This window comes from Crinia signifera, chromosome 2 (genome assembly GCF_055691185.1).
Source record: "Crinia signifera chromosome 2, ASM5569118v1, whole genome shotgun sequence".
Lineage (NCBI taxonomy): Eukaryota > Metazoa > Chordata > Amphibia > Anura > Myobatrachidae > Crinia > Crinia signifera.
This window is the reverse complement of record NC_139218.1, coordinates 236541326-236566604: the sequence shown is the minus strand read 5'-3', so window position 1 is coordinate 236566604 and position 25279 is coordinate 236541326. Positions and strand designations below refer to the sequence as shown.

General features: G+C 48.0%; 1 protein-coding gene across 1 annotated transcript; it reads left to right on the top strand.

The window, feature by feature from the left end:
- The first annotated feature begins 1441 nt into the window (after positions 1–1441).
- LOC146058498 (uncharacterized) lies at positions 1442–24524 on the top strand. Its single transcript, XM_083170787.1, has 4 exons — positions 1442–1585; positions 21780–21954; positions 23404–23611; positions 24443–24524. Exons 1-4 carry the CDS (start codon positions 1442–1444, stop codon positions 24522–24524), a joined length of 609 nt encoding a protein of 202 aa, XP_083026913.1.
- Positions 24525–25279: the final 755 nt, after the last annotated feature.

Below are 25279 nucleotides of genomic sequence, written 5' to 3'. Positions count from 1 at the left end.
CCCGACAGTCATTTACCCAACGTCGGGATCCCGACTGTCAAAACTCCGACATGGTTGCCGGACGGCCATTGGCTATTCTCCCTCGTGGGGGTCCACGGCCCCCACAGAGGGAGAATAGAATAGGTGGCGAGCGCAGCGAGCCACCGTGCCTGCAGCGTGGCAAGCGCAGCGAGCATGCGATGCGATGGGCGCCGCCAAAATACACAAGTACCGGTCTTTAATTAAAAACTGTTAAAATGAAACGTCCTGATCAATATTGATATTTCACCTATAATACAATAGTTCCAGTCTGCTGGGTGTCTGCCAGACCTTACAGGGATAGGCTGGTTTCACACACTCCGGCTCCTGCCGGACGGTGAAATCCCGCACGGCCAGGGAGCCGTGCCACACACAGTGGTTTATCATAGAGGGGATGGCCACAGCCCGGCAGCCGTCCCTTCCAGTGTCGGGATCCGGCTGCAACCGTGCGGCCGGGCCGTGGCAGTCCTGTGTGAATGGACACAATAGTGTCCATTCACAACTAATGTGTGCGGCACGGCTCCCTAGCCGTGCGGGATTTCACCGTCCGGCAGGAGCCGGAGTGTGTGAAACCGGCCATAGAAGGGGTGAAAGATATATATTGTGACAAGAACACTGGAGTATTGTTTGAGGGCAGGTATATTTGTCCCAGGTTCTTGTCCTACACCTTTTAGAAACAGGTGTTTGACCTCACAGAGGGCTAATCAGCGAGCAGCTGTGCATGGGATGAGAAAAGGCTGCCAGAGGGAGCAGCGTGTGCAGACTGCCTGGGGAGACTGCAGAATCTCTGTGTGAGAAACAAGCTGCCTTATACAAGTGAGCCACCCAGTGTTGACTGGGAAACTTTGTGTTTTTGTTTAGTGACAGTTAGGAACATCCTGTGTTTAGTTAGTGCCGGACCGGCAAGGTATTTTCTTTTGATGTTTATTTTATTTTCTGCTGAATAAAACTGGTTGCGGCCAGTCTCACCACAAAGACAGGACTTGTATGATTTCTCAGCTGCTGCTGGCTGCCTTCTACCCCAGGAAAAGGTATCCACATTCCCCTACAGTGTTACAACTTGGTGGAGAATGCGAACAACCTGTTCTGCGCATAAGTTAGAGCAGCAGCTGTGTGAGGCCTGCAGAAAAATGTGGTTTATGCAGATACAGCCCAGTGTGAAGTTGCTGAGACTCACCTGAGGATTTGATATATGTCCTGGGTGAAAGCAGCTACAAAACCGCAGGAAAAATCTGTCAGCATGGAGGAACTGCTTAAAGCCTTGCTGCAACCTACAGCGGTACAGAGGGAGGCCACAGCGGCTCAGCAGGTGGCAATCGAGGAAAGTAGGAGGTAGCAGCAGGAGGCCACCAGGCTGCAGCAGGTGGCATTGGAGGAAAATAGAAGTTAGCAGCAGGAGGCCACCAGGCTGCAAAAGGTGGCAATGGACGAACTTTGCAGGCAACAGCAACAGGATAAAGAGGCCTTAGCCGAAGTGGTGGGAAGCTTGGCAACACGGACTGGGGATGTGGCTATCAGTGCTCCGGCCAGCTCTAGTTCTATCCGGGCCAGTCACTTCCTGCAGAAAGTGACAGACTGATGATGTGGAGGCCTATCTGACCACGTTTGAAAGGACTGCTGAGCGTGAGAACTGTCCGAAAGCACAATGGGCCAGTCTGTTCGCACCTTTTCTCTCGGGTGAGCCCCAAAAAGCATACTTTCATTTAAGCCCTGCCGATACTAGGGACTATGACAAATTAAAAACTGAGATCCTAACCCGCCTGGGAGTCACACTGTCCATAGGAGCCCAACGGGTGCACCGCTGGGTATATGCCCTGGAGATGCCTCCTCGCTCACAGATGCACAACCTTATTCAGCTAACCAAAAAATGGCTAATTCCAGAGACATTAACTGGACCCGGATGGTGGAAAGAGTCATCATGGACCGCTATTTGAGATCCTTGCCTGTGGTCCTGCGCAAGTGGGTGAGCCATGGAAATCCGGATACTGCTGAAGTTGGGTTAGTGAATCCCTTAAAGGTCCAGCAAATACCTATTGGGGTTACTTGTATACATGGGGATACTAAACATTATGCCACTGCTGAAGTACATATAGAAACTTGTTGTGGGTCAGCAAGTGTGAAAGTAGGATTGGTCCCCTCCTTGGTGCATGAGGCCATAATAGGGAGGGATTTCCATATTTTTGGAAATTGTGGGAATCACGTTTAGCCACAGATGGGAGTGAAGAGCCAGTAGTTAATACCGATGATTTTGTGGATGTATGTATGTCCTCTGAACCTTCTGACCCTTTACCTTTTGCTAGTTTGGCTGGGGAGGGGACAGATGGAGAGTCCAGTGAGGACCCTCTTGCTGGAAACGGAGAGGTAGTAGTGCCTGATCTGGAGGTAAAGAAGGATTTGTTTATGTCTGAACAGTTAAAGGACCCTACTTTAATAAATGCTAGAGAAAATGTTAAGGTTGTTAAAGGGGGAACCCGTTGTACCAGGTGACATTATTACGTATACCCACATAGCTATTTGTAATGAGCTCTTGTACCACGTTGTCAAAAAGGATGAGGATGTGGTGGATCAGCTGGTAGTTCCCCACCCTGGTCTCTGGAAGTGAAAGGTTGTCTACAGTTGTAGGGTGACATTCTATGGGATGCGATTTGCGTTTTTTTGCGTTAATTAGTAAAAAAATGGCGATATCGCATTTTTCCTTCAAATCGCATATTTAATAGGATGCGCTAAGGGACAGAAATCACATATTATGTGCGTTAATGCATGCTGACCAAAAGTGCGAGATAAAATCGCATTTTTATCGCATCCAGATGTTTTCGTAAAGAAAAGTATACAAATCGCTTATTTAATGCAATGCGTTTTCGCAAATCGCACTTTTAAGGTGACTAATATTCGCACTTATTTCAGACCAGGTTCTGTTTGTCGAATTAGCCAGAACCCTGCACAGATCGCAATGTTCTGTGCAGGGTTCTGGTGTAAAAAAAAAAAAAAACGGTTTAAATAAAAAAAAAACGAGCACCGGGTCCCCCGCCAGAGCATAACCAGCCCCGGGCTCATTGAGCCGGTGCTGGTGACATAAAATCAGGGTCCCCGACAAATAGGGGTCCCCTTGATTTAATGAAACCAGCACCAGGCTCAAGGTCCGGCGCTGGTTCCCAAAATATGGGGGACAAAATGACTAGGGGTCCCCCGTATTTTAAGAACCAGCACCGGACCCAACCAGCCAGCAGGGTAATGCCACAGCCGGGGGACACTTATTATATAAGGTCCCGCGGCCAAAGCATTAACCCCCTAACGACTTTCTCGGCTCCTGATTGGCCAGAAATCATTCTGACTAGAGACGCCGAGGAAGAAACATCTCTGCGCCTGTGAAAGTCCTGTGAGCCGGGTACCAGATGGGAGCAGCGCTTCTGCCGGAGAGGATGCCGAGGTCGTCGCCGGGGACCAGGTGAGTAGGATTTCCTTCCTTAGGTACCCCTGGGGACTACCTCGGATCCTGGACCCCGGATTCTTCAGCCCAGGAGCCCCGGAACCCTGGACCAGCCCCGGAACCAGGACCAAGGCCCCGGAACCGGAATCTTCTGCCCTGGAGCCCCGGAGCCCGGACCCAGGGACCGACCTTTGGGCTCAAGGTAGGTAAGTATCAGTGTGTGTGGGCTGTGTATGTATTAAACTTTTATTTTTCAGGGTGTCAGTGTGTTTTCTTTAACTATTTTTTGTACTGCAGAACTACAAGTGCCAGCGGGCCCTTTAATGCCCCGCATGCTGGGACTTGTGGTTCTCCAAGTCCCAGCATGCGGGGTAGGCTTGCTGGGACTCATAGTTCGCCAGTAGAAAACAATAGTTTTTCTTCTTTTTTTTACACATTCCATCAGCCCGATGCCCACCGCCCAGGGGCATCGGGGACAGCCCCGGACTATCAGTATGGGCTGGTAAGTCCTGGAGGGGGGGGACCCCTTCATTGGGGGGTCCCCACTTCCCCAGGACCCCTGCCCATGCTGACCAGCCAGTGGGTTAATGCTTTGGCCGTGGGACCTTATATAATAAGTGTCCCCCGGCTGTGGCATTACCCTGCTGGCTGGTTGGGTCCGGTGCTGGTTCTTAAAATACGGGGGACCCCTAGTCATTTTGTCCCCCGTATTTTGGGAACCAGCGCCGGACCTTGAGCCTGGTGCTGGTTTCATTAAATCAAGGGGACCCCTATCTGTCGGGGACCCTGATTTTATGTCACCAGCACCGGCTCAATGAGACCGGGGCTGGTTATGCTCTGGCGGGGGACCCCGCGCTCGTTTTTTTTTTTTAATTTGCGCTTTCCTGCAAACGTGCGATTTTCAGATATGAAAATCGCACATTTTCAGGACTAAAGACATCGCACCACTTCGCCGCAAATCGCACCACTTCGCACTTTTCAGCCTCCAAATCGCATCACATTAAATATGCGAATTATGACTGAAAAATGCGATTTCAAAAATGGCGAATTGCGGCGATGTGGTGCGGTAAAAAAACATGCGCATTTATCTCAAAGCATAGAATGTCACCCGTTGTCTTGAAACGTGGCCGAAACGTCGACCGCTAACAACCTACCTGTGAGTAAGGAGACTATTGAAATGGTGATGTAATAAAGTTTTCGATTATATATATATATATATATATATATATATATATAAGTATAGCATGTGTGAGACTATTATTACCTTAAATATTGCAACCTTACAGGTAGAGTTCTCTTACCGCAGTTTTTCAGTTTATACCTAGTTTGATCCTACAGATGTGTCCTCATACAACTAGCAATTCGACGCCAGATTGTGCAGGACACCTGGCTGGCATGACTGAGCCACTCCAATAGGTGTAGTGTACCATCTTATTTAATAATGCACCTCATTTGCATTGTGGACACAGCAAAACATTACTCCTAAATTAGTACTGAAGATACCGTGCTGCAACTTTGGGGGACATTTACCAAAATGGATTCGTAGAAAAAAGGTGTATTCGTAGGGAGAAATACACCTTTTTTTTACGAATTTGTATTTTCGGGATTTACAATCCCAAAAATACAACAATTCGTAGTCCTAAAGATGGAACATTCGTATTTGTAGTTACAAATACGAATGCCCTACACCATCGATAGGATACGACAGAAATCACCATTCAAAAGAATGGTGGTTTCTGATTTACTAAGCAGCCGTACTGACAATACGGCTGCTTAGTGGTGTGAAACACCCACGCAAATACGACAGGAAAATAGAACACCATTTTCCTGTTCTATTTGCGTTTTAGCCTGCACGGATCAGTCAGATCCGTGCAGGCTACAGTGTAAAAAAATAGAAAAATAAATAAATAAAAAAAAAAACGGCGTGGGGTCCCCCCCACAGCCATAACCAGCACCAGGCTGAAGGAGCCGGGGCCGGTAATTAAAAATCAGGGAACCCGACAAATAGGGGTTCCCCGATTTTTAACAACCAGCCCCAGGCTCCAGGTCCGGGGCTGGTTCCCAAAATACGGGGGACAAAATGAGTAGGGGTCCCCCGTATTTTAAGAACCAGCCCCAGGCACAACCAGCCGGCAGGGTAATGTCACAGCCGGGGGACACTTATAATATAAGGTCCCGCGGCCAAAACATTCTCCCTACCGACCAGTCAGCCTGGCCAGGGGTCCTGGGGGAGTGGGGACCCCCCCAATGAAGGGGTCCCCCCCCTCCAGGACTTACCTGACCAGGCTGAAGCCTGGTGCTGTCCTCGATGCCCCTGGGCGGTGGGCATCGAGCTGATAAATGTAGTAAAAAAAAGATGAACCTATTGTTTTTTACTGTGGCACTACAAGTGCCAGCAAGCCTCCCCAGCAAGCTGGGACTTGGAGAACCACAAGTCCCAGCCTGCTGGGCATTAAAGGGCCCGCTGGCACTTGCAGTTCTACAGTTAAAAAAATAGTGCACAAAACACACTGACACACTTTTAAAATAAAACTTTATTACACACAAAGCCCACACATACTAATACTTACCTATCTTCTTCCCATAGGTCGCCCTGGTCCTGTGTCGGCGTCTTCTGGTCCTGTGTCGTCTTCTTCCTCCATGTCGACGTCGCTGTCGGCGATGGTGTCCCCGTCCGGATCCGACGAAATCCATTTGGGAAGCTGTGGAAGGAAACCATACTCACCTGTCCCAGCGCGACGTAGTCCAGGTAAGGGTCTTTGCAAAAAAATAAACCGAACACCCCGAAACCAAACCGGACTGACGGAGACGCACGGTGTTTACATCGTGCGGCTCCGCCTCCCGAATGCCGCTATTGGCCGCCTTGCGGCCTAGCGGCCAATCAGGAGCCGCTAGGCCGCAAGGCGGCCAATAGCGGCATTCGGGAGGCGGAGCCGCACGATGTAAACAAACACACGTGCGTCTCCGTCAGTCCGGTCTGGTTTCGGGGTGTCGGTTTGTTTTTTTGCAAAGACCCTTACCTGGACTACGTCGCGCTGGGACAGGTGAGTATGGTTTCCTTCCACAGCTTCCCAAATGGATTTCTTCGGATCCGGACGGGGACACCATCGCCGACAGCGACGTCGACATGGAGGAAGAAAACGACACAGGACCAGAAGACGCCGACACAGGACCAGGGCGACCTATGGGAAGAAGATAGGTAAGTATTAGTATGTGTGGGCTTTGTGTGTAATAAAGTTTTATTTTAAAAGTGTGTCAGTGTGTTTTGTGCACTATTTTTTTAACTGTAGAACTGCAAGTGCCAGCGGGCCCTTTAATGCCCAGCAGGCTGGGACTTGTGGTTCTCCAAGTCCCAGCTTGCTGGCACTTGTAGTGCCACAGTAAAAAACAATAGGTTCATCTTTTTTTTACTACATTTATCAGCTCGATGCCCACCGCCCAGGGGCATCGAGGACAGCACCAGGCTTCAGCCTGGTCAGGTAAGTCCTGGAGGGGGGGGACCCCTTCATTGGGGGGGTCCCCACTCCCCCAGGGCCCCTGGCCAGGCTGACTGGTCGGTAGGGAGAATGTTTTGGCCGCGGGACCTTATATTATAAGTGTCCCCCGGCTGTGACATTACCCTGCCGGCTGGTTGTGCCTGGGGCTGGTTCTTAAAATACGGGGGACCCCTACTCATTTTGTCCCCCGTATTTTGGGAACCAGCCCCGGACCTGGAGCCTGGGGCTGGTTGTTAAAAATCGGGGAACCCCTATTTGTCGGGTTCCCTGATTTTTAATTACCGGCCCCGGCTCCTTCAGCCTGGTGCTGGTTTCGGCTGTGGGGGGGACCCCACGCCGGTTTTTTTTTTATTTATTTATTTTTTCTATTTTTTTTTACACCTTGCAGCCTGCACGGATCTGACTGATCCATGCAGACTGCTAGAAATAATTTGTATTAGCGGCCGTATATACGGCCGCTAATACGAATCATTACACCATCGGAAGGTTACAAAGCAGTCGTATATGACTGCTTTGTAACTGATCCTCCGGAACACGACTTTGCATACGACTTAAACAGTCGTATGCAGTCGTAGGGAAACTACCAATACGAAAAACTAGGTTTTTCATATTGGTAAATTTCCCCCTTTAACTTCACAGCAATGAGAGTATGTATAAATTAGCAGATGAAGCACAACAGAACCTGGCACAATTACGCATTCGTCCAAGTGATGCACATTAATCAGTGTGACCTGGCAGAGTCATTTTGTCATTTGAAGTTGTTTATAATATATACATCATGTTCAGTAGGGCATTTTACACAACTGACACTTCTGTATTGTTAAGTAGTAAAGAATAGGAAGTTACTACTGTATGTACAGAAGGAGCGCCTCTCTTTTTTGGCCAGGGATTGCCAGCATGTCTCCGCTGGTGATCGCCGTTACAGAGGTGCTCCATCTGACTGGGACGCACGTGCGTGTGAGATGTCCCAGTTTCAGGATGGCGTCGCTGTGGGTCCCTGTCCGTCTCCACCTCTGGGAGACGGGCAGGGATAAGGGGGACAGCACGAGCGTCTCGTGCACGCCCCTGGCGAGAGCCGGCCACTGGCAGGGACTGAATCGCCAGCTCCTGCAAGGAAGAAGCCAGCTCCATCTGTATATAAATAAATGTTGATGCAAATAAATAGACCTAGATTGATCGTAAACAAAATATTGTCAGTCAGTCAGTCAGTCACCAATTATTCTTTTAACTGAAAATTATAGGTATCAACTTAACCAAGATATTCTACTTGGTATAAGGAAAATAACCTGTTGACCATAGATATTAAGGGCGGGATAAACTAAAGGGAAAAAGCGGTAAAACCCCCGTTTTCGGGGGTTTTACCACATTTTCTGATGTACTAAGATCCATCTGCCTCGACTTCGCTTGGCAGGGTATCGCCACATTGGGGTGGCGATTAGGGTGGCCAATCCCGGGATCGGGATCGGCGGGATCCCGGGATTTGGCCCCCAAAACGCTGGGATTTCAATCCCGGGATTGGAGTTTCCAATCCCGGGATTTTCGGGATTAGACTGCGCATGCGCAGTCTAATGCCGGGCAGCGTCTGAGCACTCGCTCAGCAACCCGGCTCCCAAAGTAGGAAGCTGCCCACCCTGCCGCCGGCCGGATGAAGCTGCCCACCCGGCATCCTGGCTCCCACCCATCAACCCGGCCGCCCCTGCAAATGTAAGTAAATGCGGGGCGGCCAGGGCGTTTTTTTATTAGGAAAGCCATTCCCGGGATCCCGGGAATCCCGGGATTGAGCATTTTTCAATCCCGAATCCCGGGATTGAAAAAATGCCCCGGGATTGGCTTCCCTAGTGGCGATACACGGGATGCAGTCAAAATCCCGACAGGGTCAAAATCCCGAATGGTTCATAATACCGACAAGGAAAAAATCCCGACAAAGACAAAATCCCGACATTTAATATCCCGACATGGTCAAAATACCGACATATAGAATGTGCAGGTGATACTGTCAACATGACTTTGGGTGGACAGGTCGCGAGGTCGACATGGGTTTTTTCACTGTTTTTTGACCCGACATGTGCCAACAGTCGGTATTTCATGCCCTACCGTCCACTAGGGCGTGGTGGGAGAATAAAATAATGTGCCGAAGCATTGCGAGCGACGCGAACGATGCGAGGGGCTGCGGTTCACCTCCAATTGTGTCCGTGTCGACTGTGTCGACATTCAGGTAAAAAAATAGTGAAAAACCCGTCGACCTCGCAACGTGTCGTCCCAAAGTCATGTTGACAGTTTCACCTGCACATTCTATATGTCGGTATTTTGACCATGTCGGGATTTTAAATGTCGGGATTTTGACCCTGTCAGGATTTTGACCGTCGGGATTTCGTTCCGAATCCGCGATACACTATAGAAGCCTATGGGCTTCTATCGCCATCGCACGCCGCAGATGCAGACCCTCCTCCCTGTCCTCTATGCTGCTCCTCCTCCCCCAGCAGCATATCACAGCCGGGGATGTCCTTCCTGCTGCAGGGGGGGGGGGGGGGGGGAGAGCCCAGGAGGTGACGGAAACCGCCTGCACACCACATCACAGGTATCACGGGAGGCCTCCGTCACCGCACTGCGATGCTAGCCGCCAGTGACGTGCGGTGAGGTCAGTGGCTGGTGAGGCACTGGTTTGTAACCAGTGGTGCAAGCTGAATTTTTTCTTACATGGTACCAAAATGGTTGTGGTCAAGTGTCATGAGGGGGTGTCATCACACGCAACTGGGGGAGTGGCTACATAACAATAGAGGCATGGTCACATTATGCAACACACCGTAATGTCCATTACATATTATACCATGCTACATAAATATTGCATATTATGGGCGAGATGCACTATCCTCCAACGCCAGTTTACGCCCCCCATCCCCCCCTCCGCCAGCTACCGCAGCGATACTAATTGCATATGCTGTAACATAAAGTATGCGATTAGTATAGCAAAGGACAGCTCTTGCGATAAGAGCCCTCTGCGAAGCAGACGAGGGAGGGTGAGAGGGTCCCCAGTTGCTCTCCCCTCCTCAGGGGATCTCTGCTTCCTCCTTCCTGCTCCCGGAAGGGGATGTGCAGGGCTAGGGAGGGGGAGCTTACTGGTTTGGGCAGCACAGCACTGTGCTCCAGTGACCCCCCCTCACCTGTGCTGCCCAGGCACAGGTGAGGGTGGGTCAGCAGAGGTCCGTGCAGTGTGGTGGGGGTCACTGTAAGAAGCCCATAGGCTTCTATGGTGCATCGCCAGCTTTTGTTGGCAAAACCTCTGCAGCGAAAACCCGGCATGCAGGTTTTCCTGCATCCCAAAAAGCAGTAAAAACCCAGATAACAGGGTTCTTAGTGCATTTCTTTTAGTGCATCCCACCCTATGCCACAGACTGTAATGACAATGACACAATATGCCACACACCGTAATGCCCATTTGCACATTTTGCCAAACAGTTATGCCCCACATACCTTTTATGTCCCAAACACAAAAATGCCCCTTGCAAATTATGCCCCACAGTAAGGCTTCTAATTACTTGCTGCCAGTGGCTTCTTGGCAAAGGAGAGAGGGGGCGGTGCCAATTGCATAAGACACCTACTGTATAAGGCCATTGTAATGCAGAGGTGTGCTACCACTAGGCAAAAATGATTCAGAGAAAGTATAGAAGAAAAGCTGTCCTGTGCGATATGCACCTGATTAAAATAAAATATAAATTTTATTATAATAGAATACAACTGTGAAGCATATAAAAGTAAAAAAAAGAGACTTATGGTGTGTACACAAGGTCAGAAAGACAGACGGTGCGCATATAGAGCACTACACAGGCTTACCACTTTGTTGCAGTCGTTAGTTATAAAATTTCACATCAGGTCAATGAATAGTTTGTATCTTATTAGAATGGTAACAGTTTCACCACTGTGTGGGAACTGTTCAACATATTAGTGTTGTGGAGCCACAATTGGTATATTATGGATTCATGTGGTCCTAGTACCAGACAGTTATTTTATATATGACTTGGTTGAGGCACAATATTCTAATCTGAATATCTGATAAATTATTTAGCCTGACAATTTTAATTAGTTACTTATATATCAGATATGTCAGATATTCTAGAAACACAATCTTCTTTTGAAATATTCCCACATTAAGTGGAGAGCTGCGGTCATAGAGGGATAACTGTTTTCATATAATAAGTGCCTGGCAGACACGTAAACACTTATATAGTGTGTGTATTACAACATCTAGTCCCAGCTGCCTGCTTGATAAACATCAAGCAGGCAGCTGGGACTAGATGTTGTAATACACACACTATATAAGTATACGCACTGTGCAGTAAACGTCTGCTAACAGTTAAGCCCCAAACACATGGGCGATGGTGCCGTGGCGCTGAGCGTCATGCTTCAGCACGATTGGTCAGCACACATCGTGGTACACCCGCCATGCTCTGTGATGAGTGACCGTGCTGAGCCTTGGGTGATAAGGTGCGTACACACGGGGGTGAATATTGCAAATATAGCTGGAAATATGGTCGCTGAGCGACCATATTGCCCGCGATAGGAGTGTGCACAGGCGATATATCGCCGGTTGCGCGCTCCCATTTTTACCCCCGCAGTGATCGCTGGTCACAGGAACATGCTCCTGCGACCAGCTGATTACCACTGCCGGGCTCCCCCGGCAGGTTTCTTTTTCATCAGCGACCATCTCTGGTCGCTGATGAACAGGAGACACAGAGCAAGCGATATATCTCCCCCGTGTGTACACAGCTATAGCGACGCATGGGACCGTGCATCACCACAGTGCATACACACAGAGTAATCCGTGCTCCTATTCTAAGCGATCTAGACAGATCGCTTAGAAAAGGGTCTGAAATTGTCCTGTGTGTATGCCCCATTAATCTTCACAAGGGCTGCAGGGGAGATACTCTGGGTAAATCAATACAGAGTAACTATCACACAATCAAACAGTCAGTACACTGCACTGCTCGCACAACACTAGCCAGCAGGCACTTACTTCGCAGAGCAGTTTTGTCTTGGCACAAGATGCAGCTTTCTGCGTCTTCTTCCACCGGCAGCGCCAACATTCCCAGCACTTCTGGGTATCGGTATACACGCAATAGTGTAATAATACATTTTGGGCCCATTTATGGAATTTTAGTGTCGCTTAATGTGTAGTGTGGCATAGAGGGATAATGCCCCCTGCAGCGTGGTAGACACATACATGGCCGCCGAGAGGCAGGGGGGGCGGGTACATTTTACCTGGGCCCGGGCCTATCAGGGGGCCCGGGTCCGAGGACACACACAAACACACTTTTTTTTTTTTAAGTGTGTGCACTGCGCGGTTCTGTGTAGCGGGACTCGGGAGCGCGGGTGGTGGCAAATTAATGGAGGAGAAGGCGAGCGGGTGCTTACTGTGTCTGTCAGTGAGAGTGTGCAGACACTGACAGTGCGGAGCTTCCGTGCAGAGAGAGTCATCTCGCAGGTCTGACTGTATCTGCAGACTGCAGCAGCTAGGACCGGATGCTGCAGCCTACACGTGAGAGACAGGAGGGGAAGGTGCGGTGAAGCCGGAGGAGCTGAAAGCTTGAGCTCACTGAACTGTGTGTGCACTGACCCAGAAAATTAAGACAGACCAAGTAAATTCTAAAACACGCTGCAGTGCTTCCTGTAAGTACATTGATTTGCCTGCCCTGCTGCCTGGCTTAATATGTAACTTATAATAGATTCTGTCTATCTTTGATTGATCTGTATATATGTATGTGTATATATATGTATGTATGTATGTATGTGTGTGTATATATATACATACATACATACACTATATATATATATATATATATATATATTATATATACACATATACTATGTATGAACTACCAATGACACAGAGTATCTGGCTGTATCATACCCTCCAACTGTACCGAATTTGCCGGTACAGTACCGTTTTTTAACGGTCTGTACTGGCAAATCCAGTTTGTACCGAATGTACCGATTTTTCAATCAGTACAGCGGGTACGCCACAAAAACATCCCTCCATCTCCTCCAGAATCTCCCGGGCCCCGCTCTGGCTTGTGCTGCCTGGTCTGCCGGCTCTCCCGTTCCCATGAGTGCATTGCGGGCCGGCCCGTGCGTCATGACGTCATGCGCCGGTACCGCGCACTCAGGGGAAAGGCCGTCTCTGCCTCACTGTCTGGACGCTGCCAGTCTCTGTGGCGGAGAGGGGTGCACGCATGAGGGGGTGGATCCATTCCACAGATCCCGATTTCGCAGCGGAGCGTCCATAGCCTCAGCCTGTGCCACACATCACAGCGCAGAGCAAGTAGGTGGCTCTGCTCGCAGGCTGCACTTCTAGAAGCCCTCCAGTCTTCTTGTCTATCCAGCATATGACGCAACTATTTGTCAGGCCTGCAGCTCATGTCACATGTGGTTTGCTGGCATATTAAATAAGTATACTTATTTATTAACTAATTATATAAAAAAATATTTAATATACTTAGTTAATAAATAATTATACTTATTTAATATGCTAGCAGCCCACCAAACCCCTATGTGACATGAGCTGCATCAGGTGCTGGGCCGGGGGCCAGGATGTCTGGGGGCATGACCACGCCTACTTTACACATGGCCACGCCCCTTCCTAAAATTGTACCGATTTCTGCCCTCCAAATGTTGGAGGGTATGCTGTATGTAAGTATAAATAACACCTTGTTTTGCACTAAAGGTGCATACAAACTGAGCGGCTTTCCCCCTGCCCGGTGCCGACGGAGGGGGGAGGATTGCGTTGCATAGCGGATAGCTATGCAAAGCCATCCTGAAAGCCGCTCATCTGCTGGTATAACCAGCAGATGAGCGGCTTTCCCGGCGATGATGTGAGAGCCCGCAGCAGCGCTCACCGCTGAGGCATACACACTGGGCGGCTTTGAGCTGAAAGCCGCTCAAACCTGCTGTTTTGAGCGACTTTCAGCTCAAAGTCGCCCAGTGTGTATGGGCCTTTTATGTAAATTGTCCTGATGACGGGCTAAGCCCCAAACGACGTTGACATGTACAGTAAAATGTGATTTTGCACCAAGACCCGGAGTGACACCTGATTTTATTGGTTATATATCTATAAATATCTTAGAGAAGAACGGCGTCAATCCAGGGTTCAGTTTTTCAAAATTTTTAACAAGTTGTTAAAAGCAAACAACCATACAATAAGCTGACGTTTCAGTGCCTTTAGGCATATGTGATCCGAATGGTGCTGACTATAAACTACAGGACCGTAAACAAACTGGTTGTCTTGTATTTTTCTGCATTGAGGCTATGACTGGTGTCTATATTTGTATCTCTTTATATATACAGTATGGGGGTAATCAGGTAAAAGCCGCTCCACTATAGTGAAATCCCACCCTGCGAATTAATGTGCATGATGTGTGAATAGATGTGTACTGCTGCTAAACTACTCACAGCTGAGCAAAAATGTCTACAGTAAATCCATTTGTGAGACACTCACTATGGAATGATTTTTTTCACTGGTCACCACCGATTGCAAGCTCTGAGTAGCCAGGGATTTACTAGGTGTCTACGATACAACCAGCTTGATCGTGGCTGGAGCTGACATCAAAAACCCTTCCCTAAAGGTGCGTACACACGTACAGATTTTCTATCTGATCTATCTGGTGGGAACAAAAACCTGGAAATGTATGGGAGCATATGACAATCAAAAATGTCCACCCAAATGCAAGATAACAGAAAAAAAATGCTTTGATAAATTTGTTATATCAGAATGATTTAAACAATTTGTCTGACTGATCACTGTCTGTTTTCAAGCATTTGGGAACAATGTTTTGATTGTCATTTGCTCCCATACATTTCCAGGTTTTTGTTCCCATCAGATAGATCAGACAGAAAAATCTGTACATGTGTATGCATCTTTACAGGCTTGGGCACTCCTGTGCTATCTCTGACATCCCCAATGTTTTTTTGTGGGGGCACGGCTAGCACTTTCCTTCCCAATTAATGATCGGCTACCAGCCCTAGATGCTGGCTTCCTATTAAATCACCTTGTTAACAGATTGCTAATAGAAAACGTAGTGTAGCAGGACTTAATCGCTGGTTTGAATCGCGCATACACATTGAAGCCCATAGGCATGCTCAGTACATCAGTAATCGTCCGCTGCACGAATTTGCAGCCATGCGATTAAGTCTGAATTGGGCCCTATGTGAGTGTGTTTGTGTGTACAGATGTTTCCCTCGATGTTTTTTGCAGCTTATCATAGCGGTATTGTATGTGAAATGGGGGCCCTGGGAAGTTGTTGTACCGGGGCCCAGAATTTCTCTTGGCAGCCCTGGACACATAATGCCCCCTGCAGCATGCCAGACACAAAATGCTCGTTGCCATGGGGTTACATGCCAGACACATAATGCCCCTTGCAGCGTGGCAGACACATAATGCCCCCTGCAGCGTGGCAGACACATAATGCCCCCTGCAGCGTGGCAGACACATAATGCCCCCTGCAGCATGCCAGACACATAATGCCCCCTGCAGCATGCCAAACACATAATGCCCCCTGCAGCGTGCCAGACACATAATGCCCCCTGCAGTGTGCCAGACACATAATGCCCCCTGCAGCATGCCAGACACATAATGCTCGTTGCCATGGGGTTACATGCCAGACACATAATGCCCCTTGCAGCGTGGCAGACACATAATGCCCCCTGCAGCATGGCAGACACATAATGCCCCCTGCAGCATGGCAGACACATAATGCCCCCTGCAGCGTGTCAGACACATAATGCCCCCTGCAGCGTGCCAGACACATAATGCCCCCTGCAGCGTGCCAGACACATAATGCCCCCTGCAGCTTGCCAGACACATAATGCCCCCTGCAGCGTGCCAGACACATAATGCCCCCTGCAGCATGCCAGACACATAATGCTCGTTGCCATGGGGATAGATGCTCGTTGCCATGGGGGTTATGGCTGGCTGAGTAGAATATGATGTCAAGGGGCATGAGTGCTCACTCACCTTGTCCTACTCAGGCCTGCAGCTCCTCCAACATGGCGCTGACACACAGGTGGAGTCCAGAATGCAGCCTTTTCATCATGTCCTGAAGGGTGCCATGCAGCGGGCCAGGCAGATGGAGGGCTTCAGGACAATGCTGCTGCTCCTGCCATCAGACTCCTCTCCTCCTCCACATGCCATGCACTCCGCGCTCCGCAAATGCTGCCTCTGCAGGCAGCAAAAGTGCTCCAGCCGGGACTCCTTGATGATCGCGTCCAGTAAGGAGAGGACGCGCATCAGCAGCTGCCGCAGCTTCCCGGCACCCAGGAGCCTGGCGATCATCAGGAAGGCGCCAGGTCTAAGGCTGAATGTAACCGCTCCAAGGCCCCGACTCTCCGCGCCCGCAGGTACTGGTCCGCTCCCCTACTGTCTGGGACTTAGCCGCTGGTTGTTGTAAGAGTGCAGTGCAGGGCAGGCGCTGATGGCGTGGGGGGCGGCCTTTCTGATGGCTTTAGTGACAGGGTCATGCTTGATTGGCTAAAAGCATGCCCCTGTCACTGCGGCACTTGTAGTGGTGCCGCTTTCACTAGTTTTTTTAATGCGCTATTCTCTGCATGTCCCCGCATCCTACCCGACCCCTCTTCCAGCTTATTGTAAGGGGCAGCAGGAGGCACCGCTTTCGGTGCCTCCGAAATCGATTTAAACAATGAAAATGAATAGATTACTATAAAGAAGATACTTATGACACAGAATATGTGTCATAAGTATCTTCTTTGTATTATTTTAATCATTAATGACAGGGGAGGCACTGCCTCCTCTGCCTCCCCTGACTGCACGTCCCTGCTAGCCGCATATGTTAGTACATATTCGCTAGTATCGCTGTGGGGCAGCAATGTATGTTAATACATCCTGCTCTAAACCATTTATGAACTTTCAGGTGATGGTTTAACAGTGTCTACAGCTAGGTCTGCAGATATATAAATAGACGGATTGAGCAGCGATTTCTCCATTCACACTGCCTGATCCGTCTGAATGACATCAAAAGTGGGCGGACTTATTTGCATGCACCCACCTACTGTACTTTTATTCACTGGAGGCTCACAGCATGATATACTGTATCTCTAGATTCGGCATTGGCTGTGTTGATGAGCCAACGTGATATAGCTGTGAACGACGCCGCTCACAGATTTATCGCTTATACACACTGGCTGATGGTGCATCGATATATCGTCTATTCAATCGAATGGCCGATATATCGGTCAGTGTGTACGCACCTTTGTTCTTACAATGCTTATTTAGGTACTTGTGGAGTATCACGGCTCCCATCGTATGGCATCGTATGCCAAATGTAGTGGCATACGATGGCATACGATGCGATGCGATGTTTTACCGATTTTTGAGCATTTTTGTTCAAAAATCGTATGCCATCGCATGGCATCGTATGCCATATGTAGTGGCATACGATGTCATACGATGCGATACGATGTTTTACCGATTTTGAGCAAAAATGGTGAAAAATCGGTAAAACATCGCATGGCATCGTATGCCATCGATGCGATACGATGTTTTACCGATTTTTTAGCATTTTAGCTCAAAAATCGTATGCGATCGCATCGGATGCCATACGATGGCATCCGATGCGATGGCACCCGATTTTGCACTGAAATGCATCAGAATGCATTGAAATGTGTATTAAAGTAGTGAAATGCCCCCAAATGCCATTTTTCATAGTGCACCACCCCCACTATCAACGTCAACCCGAAGCGTGGCGAGCGCAGCGAGCCCGCGAGGGGCGGCGGTACGCGTCCTACGACCTTTTCATACCCCCACTATCCACGTAGGCGTGGAGTTGAGAATAGAATAGTGTGGCGAGCGCAGCGAGCCACCGAGCCCGAAGCGTGGCGAGTGCAGCGAGCCCCGCGAGGGGACGCGGATACCTGTAAAGCCTGCGAGGAGACGCGTATAGCTGTGAAGGTATCCGCGTCCCCTCGAGGGGCTCGCTGCGCTCGCCACGCTTCGGGCTCGGTGGCTCGCTGCGCTCGCCACACTATTCTATTCTCAACTCCACGACGACGTGGATAGTGGGGGTATGAAATGGTCGTAGGACGCGTACCGCCGCCCCTCGCGGGCTCGCTGCGCTCGCCACGCTTCGGGTTGACGTTGATAGTGGGGGTGGTGCACTATGAAAAATGGCATTTGGGGGCATTTCACTACTTTAATACACATTTCAATGCATTCTGATGCATTTCAGTCCAAAATCGGGTGCCATCGCATCGCATGCCATCGTATGGCATGCGATGCGATCGCATACGATTTTTGAGCTAAAATGCTCAAAAATCGGTAAAACATCGTATCGCATCGTATGACATCGTATGCCACTACATATGGCATACGATGTCATTCGATGTTTTACCGATTTTTGACAATTTTTGCTCAAAAATCGGTAAAACATCGTATTGCATCGTATGACATCGTATGCCACTACATATGGCATACGATGTTATGCGATGGCATACGATTTTTTAACAAAAATAGTCAAAAATCGGTAAAACATCGCATCGCATCGTATGCCATCGTATGCCACATGCGATGCAATGCGATGCAATGCGATGCGATTTTTAGCATACGATCTGCATACGATGCAGGTCGTGGGAGCCGTGATACTCCACAAGTACCCTTATTTAATTTATTTGCTAGGGAATACACACTGCGCTGTCAATCTGGTCTATAATTGAACAAAATAGTAAGGATATATGGCACATGGGCCAAATGGTTGTGACGTTAAAGGCTTTCATTATTTAACATTTCCCCGTTCCCCTTTGAGGCCTTTGTATCATGACAGTTGAGCGCAACAGTATATGCTGCGCTATATAAGAAACTGTTAATAAATAAAAATAAATAAAATGGGTGAAATGTAATAGGATAAGAGATTCAGAAAATGAGAGATTTGGTAAGAAATATCCAATTTTTTTTAAAGCGGCAATCATTTACACTGCAAAACCAGTTGGATATTTCTTACCTAATCTCTCACTTTCTGAATCTCTCATCCTATTGCATTTCCCCCAATGTGCGCTGTTCTGCCCCTCTTATCCCTAAACACAATTTGAACTCTTTTGCTTTACATTTTTTGCAGCATAGCGGCCATTTTGTCCCATGACATCATTATGACATCACAGGCTCTGTTACACAGGGATTCCATCACCTGAGACTCTGCAGTTGTCAGGAGAAGAAGCACATTGTATGCTCTCTTGCTTCATTGCTTATTTTTTAATTATTACTTGGATCTTAAGCAGTTACCTGTACCTCCTGTGAGATATGGGCTGTCTGTGCAGTAAAATGTGCGTCCCTGCACCCAGGAAGAAGGTAAGTGCGCTGTTATATTTATGGGTTGTACATTGCACATACAGAGAATTATCACAGGCCGCAATAGGGGGTGGGGGTGGGGTTTCAGACAATATTGGGTGTTTCTGGGCAGGTTGGGGGGTGATTTCTCCAGTTTTATAGGCCTAAATATGGGAGATAGGTATTATGTTGACCGACTGATAACTAGTAACATATAAATGTACCACCCTGTATGTAGCATTAGGGGGTACATGGGTGGGTGATGCTCCCTGTATGTAGCATTAGGGGTACATGGGTGGGTGATGCTCCCTGTATGTAGCATTAGGGGTACATAATGTGGGCATGTTGTGTAGTAACACTCACGTTTTACCATTAGCCTTTACAGGCTCTCACATTATCAGCACTGAAGTGTCCATCTCCCCACCTTGCTGGGCTTTGTAGTTCGGCAGCACTTCTGCTGCTGTCGTACATATAGAGGTTCCACCTGGAGACCCCCTCTCCCATTTTTGGCTATGTGCAGTGTGCTCCTTCTCCTGCCAGTAGCTGCCTCCTGCCCACTCTCCTCCCACCTGACTCTAACTGCCACTAACTGCGCATGCCTCCTGGTAGTGACCCTCATACCAGAGTCTACCTCGCTGTGCAGAGAAGTCTGCACACAGAGTGCTCTGTTAAAGGACATGGGGAGGTGGCGCGGAGAAGGCAGTCTGGGGGCGTGGAGATGCGACACATCATTGTAGCCCTGCCCCCTGCGATTAGCAACATTGCAAAGTTTGGGCAGGGTTATGATGTCATGGTGTAATGTGAATTGCGTCATTACCCAACCCACTTTGCATGGGTAAGGGGGGCTCAGAGGACTAAGTGGGAAAATGCTGGCAGGAGGGGCAAGGCATTGCGGGAGACTGGCCTGCTGTCCTGGGAACGATAAGGGCCACCAGATTTATGGGAGCCTCCTGGCCTATCTGGAAGTGTAGACAAGTATGATTTTTACATCTTTGCCTTATTATTTCATGTCTATCCCATGTGTTCTGGGAGCTCAGATATGTCAGCATTGCATGTAATGTGGATTCCCCCCTATACAGGAGTTACTGCTCCCTCCCTGCAGATCTGCAAATGTATCTATTCTCCTTTTGGCATGATGCCAATTAGCTGCCAATCACCCGAGAGCTCAGAGTGCAGCAGCTGCTGTGACTGCAGCCCGGCCTGTGCTCTGTATACAATATGGGTACAACAGTATAGGGATGGCCATCGACCATAGATGATTCCAAATCATCCATGGTTTATGGCCGATATTGAATACTTTTGCCATCGATGGGGGGAGAATCAGATGGTTTCCCTCCATCGATAGCACAGCAAAACCAATGTTTTGCTTTTGTTTGTTTTTCAAAGTTCCAGGACATGGAGCATAGCTCCGCCCTGATACCCATGAAGCCCCGCCCCATGTTTTGATTGGGCTACAGGCCAATCAGTCAAACACAATGGATGATCATTGATATGTAAAAATATCGATGGACATCCATTGCATAGTTTAACACTATCGATGGCCAGATATATTATTGCCATCAACAACATCCATCGATGGAAATGGCAATGATGGCCATCCCTAGTACAGTACTAGTAATAACTTCAACACTTATAGGTGCTCTGATTTTATTACTCGTGCATGCACACCTACCAACATCTCCCATTCCTGGGCTCCCCTCTGATATTATGATTGCTGTGACCTGTGTTGAACTATAGTTACTTGTTAAGAAAAGTGATGACCATCATAAATTAGGAGCCAGGCCATAGATTAATAGTCATCAATGGTTTACGGATGATGTAGAAATATTGTTTTGCTATCTATGGGGTAAAACCTGATTGTTTCCCTTTATCAATGGTGCATATATCGATGGTGTATATACTCACACACACATATATATATATATATATATATTCCCCAATACTGCAATACGCGCTATATGCTATTGTCTATAGAACACTGTACAATTTCAGGAACAAATTATCATGAACAAATTATGAATCGGTACTAGGCAGCGTTACCACAACAGTCCCTGAGGGTTATAGGGACCAGTGAGAAGAATTTTTCCAAATGATGTTTTTATTAAAATATTCACAGAGATGCCAAAAACGACAGAACGCGTTTCGTCTAAAGAGACTTCATCAGGGGCACATTTAACAATCTTTTATTAGGTGCATAAATGAGTGATTCTCCAATGATCACAGTCTTGTGGTCTTATTTCTTTGAGTGCGTATTATACTCATTCCAAGAGAATAGTAGGGTGGTTCAGATCTGATTATAGGTTTAATTGTTTTTATATAATTGATTGGCGCTGTACCACTATTGGGGAGGATATATATATATATATATATATATATATATATATATATTACAATTCTGGAGTTGTAGCTGGTACCACTGCCCTGATCTGTTCTATTGCTTCCATGGTAGAAGTGCTTGCACTGCGGAGAGTTCTGTAGTCACAGCTCATGATGTCTTTTACTCTGCTCCTTACAGCCAAGCAAGTCTGCGAGGCTTATTAAAGGAGCGGCCAAGCACCTCACCAACGTGCAGCCCCCTGTGCCCTGTACCGATATGTCTGGTGAACGTCCCACTGAGCCGGATACTACTCTGGTCACAGAGGACGCGGCAGCAGTCGTGGCAGAGCTTCTGGAATACCTGATCAGTGAAGGTAAGCTTCCCCCAGGTGCAGAGGCATAACTAGTATATATGTAATAGATTGGGAGTTCTGTGACGGGCTGGTAACTAGTATATATGTAATAGGCTGGGAGTTTTGTGACAGGCAGGTAACTAGTATATATGTAATAAGCTGGGAATTCCGTGACAGGCTGGTAACTAGTATATATGTAATAAGCTGGGAGTTCTGTGACAGGCTGGTAACTAGTATATATGTAATAAGCTAGGAGTTCTGTGACAGGCAGGTAACTAGTATATATGTAATAGGCCAGGGATTCTATGACAGGCAGGTAACTAGTATATACTGTATGTAATAGGCTGGGAGTTCTATGACAGGCAGGTAACTAGTGTATATATATCTATGTACTTAGCTGGGAGTTCTGTGACATGCAGGTAACTAGTATATATGTAATAGGCTGGGAGTTCTGTGACGGGCTGGTAACTAGTATATATGTACAGGGGCAAACGCAGGATTTTTAGAAGGGGGTTTCCAGAGGGGCAGAGCAAAGCACAGAGATGGACACTTCAATGACCCAGTATATGCGGGGTCAGGTAAAGTATTATAGATAGACCAAATGTATATTAATGGGGTGGGAGAAGGGGGCATTGGGCTGAATGAAGGGGCCCTGATACATAACTTCCAGGGTGGTAAAGGATGTTTAATATGCAGAGCAGGGGTGTATAGTGGAGTGGTCTTATTATTCATAATTTTTTGGTTGGAGGACAGTTTGCTTGACTGCATTTATCTCCAGTTCCCGGAAATAAATTTCTTAGATGTTAATGGAATTACAAACTAGAGAATCCCACCTACTAAATGGTATTGGGGACTAGGGGATTAGAGTTCAGGAGGCAGAGCAATCTGCCAACGAGAATATAAAACTACATACCAGGTGTGTGTAGAGCAGTAACCAGCTGCTGGAAGGCTGATATCTCTGGTTCTGGGAACAGTAGAGACAAGCTGCTAGTGTCCGTCAAGGGGGAGAGTCCCAAAAAAAACTCTAAGTCAGACAGAACCTGAAATATCTGACTAGGAAGAGCAATTAATAGGCTTGGATGTGGACCACTTCTTGTACCCATGGAAAGAGGGGACCTTCAGCTTTCAGCCTAGCACCCTTAGACTCCTGTCGGGGTTCTGGGTACTCAGAAACCCCCCTGCATGCGCCACTGATGTAATAGGTGGGGAGTTCTGTAACAGGCCGGTAACTAGTATATACAGTATGTAATAAGCTTGGAGTTCTGTGAGGGGACAGGAGCTTGTTATCTCACCAGCCTGATTCTGCCTCATACATTATACTGCTTTATATCTACAGCAGAGATTGCGCCTACGCCCAGAACTCACAGCCTATTACATAGAGCCTATACACAGTACGGGGTACATTTGCTACAATGAAAAGAGGTGATGTTGCCCATAGTAACCTACCAGATTGTGTCTATCATTTTCTAGCCTGCAAGAGTGAGGTGCAGAGGTGTGAGGAGTCCCCAGTGTTCTCCATGATGACGGATGACACCATATCGTCGGATGAGATCACTGATAGCAGCACCAGCGGCTATTATTATCTGACAGACCGGTCGGAATCCTCATCAGACACCAGCAGCACCAGCTCTGAGTCCTCGGAATCCTCCTCAGATACCAGCAGTGACTCCTCGCCCAGGTAGGTTACCGGCACAATACGCGCATCCTCCCTGCTCTGGTCACTGGGGTAGATTTCAGGGCCTCTTGTCTTACACAAATGCTGTGATGTAGAACCGGTGTCTCCATATCTGCTGCAGCTGGGGCCGCTACACAAGTTCTCTCACACAGCGCTGATGGGCTGGTATCCTACTAGTATTACATACATGTATTTATCATTATACTAATGAGTAACAATATAAGAAGAGAAATGCTACAGCAGGAGAAATTAAGTCATGTAAATTATGGGGCCTACACACACATAGCGATATTATCAGTGATCTGAGCGATGCTAGATCGCTCAGTACTGATCGCTAAGCATACAGCGCAGCACCAGTGCTGTGTGCTGAGCGATCTGTCACTGCCAGTGTTCTCAATAGAGGGAACACAGACGATGACCAGATTTATACTGCCTGCAGTATCTACATCTTCCGGCAATAGCGACGCATGGGGCCACACATCACTATCGCTATGGGCCCTACACACACAGCGATGCGTGCTTCATTTCTAGTCGATATAGTCAGATCACTTAGAAAATAGGCCACAATCGCTCGGTGTGTAGCCCCATTAGAGGGATCTCACATCACTGTACATGGGGCTTCCTGTATGGGGCCGTCCTTGTCATGTCACTCACACAGTATCAGCGCTCTTATTGGTCAAAAGAGGAATCACACAGATAAATGTAGTCAGTAAGGGCCAGTAACACGGTGCAGGTGCTAGATAGCAGCAGGCCAGGGAATAATGAGATGACTTGTACATGGCAAACGTTTGTGTCTTTACAATAACAGTCACTGATCAAAGTCTGTTTTTATAGGACGGTCATCTACATCAAGCCAGTCTCCGTTGGCTTCCTCTGCCAGTACGAGGAGGACGGGATGCCCAGGGTCGATATATAACCAAGATCCTGGACATCAGACTCACTGAGTCCTTCAAATTAACACCACTTATCCCATAACCTGGGAACTTGTTTTGAAACATTTGTTTCATATGTTTGACTTGATTATAAAACTTGTTATGCAGCAAACTTGAATCATTGAAGTTTCTGCAAAGCCTGTCCTGTTGACGGCCAATCCCCCTTCCCAAGCCTGTCCCGTTGACGGCTCATCCCCCTATCCAAGCCTGTCCCGTTGACAGGTAATACCCCTACCCCCAATCTCTGTCTTCACAACTCCCTCTCTCCATATCCAGCAAGTCTGAAACATCATTTTGCTGTCACTTTCTATGGAGTAATTTGGTCGCTGAGCGGCCTCTATATGAATCTGTTGTTGTCGACAATAAAAAGCCTGACAAGTCAATCAGTGTCTGATGTGTTATTTCCCACTAATGTGAATGTTTCCCATTGTACTACTGTACTGGTCTGACCTATATCCATGTGTAATATTAGCTGTGGGAATGTAATGTGTAATAACGGTAAGTATATGGTAGGTTGGTGCAGTACTGTGGGCTATGAGGATCTGTGCAGCTACACTGAGCCCCAGAGGTGACTGATGCCCCAACACTTGGTCTCCTCCCTGGGTTACATAGGGTTAGCTACTCAAAAGAGGTATCCGGCAATTAACGCAAGAGGCTTGAATCCCCCAGTATCGTCATGTTCTAATGTAGACCCTTCCAGTTTGCCTGCTTGGACGCGCCTCTAGATTGCTATCCTATA

Bases quoted from the DNA above. Each gene is read 5' to 3' on its own strand.
- LOC146058498 (XM_083170787.1), top strand. From the start codon at position 1,442: ATGGACGAACTTTGCAGGCAACAGCAACAGGATAAAGAGGCCTTAGCC. The intron at 1,586-21,779 runs GTGACAGACTGA...TGCTCCTTACAG, and splicing joins CCAGTCACTTCCTGCAGAAA to CCAAGCAAGTCTGCGAGGCT. The intron at 23,612-24,442 runs GTAGGTTACCGG...CTGTTTTTATAG, and splicing joins AGCAGTGACTCCTCGCCCAG to GACGGTCATCTACATCAAGC.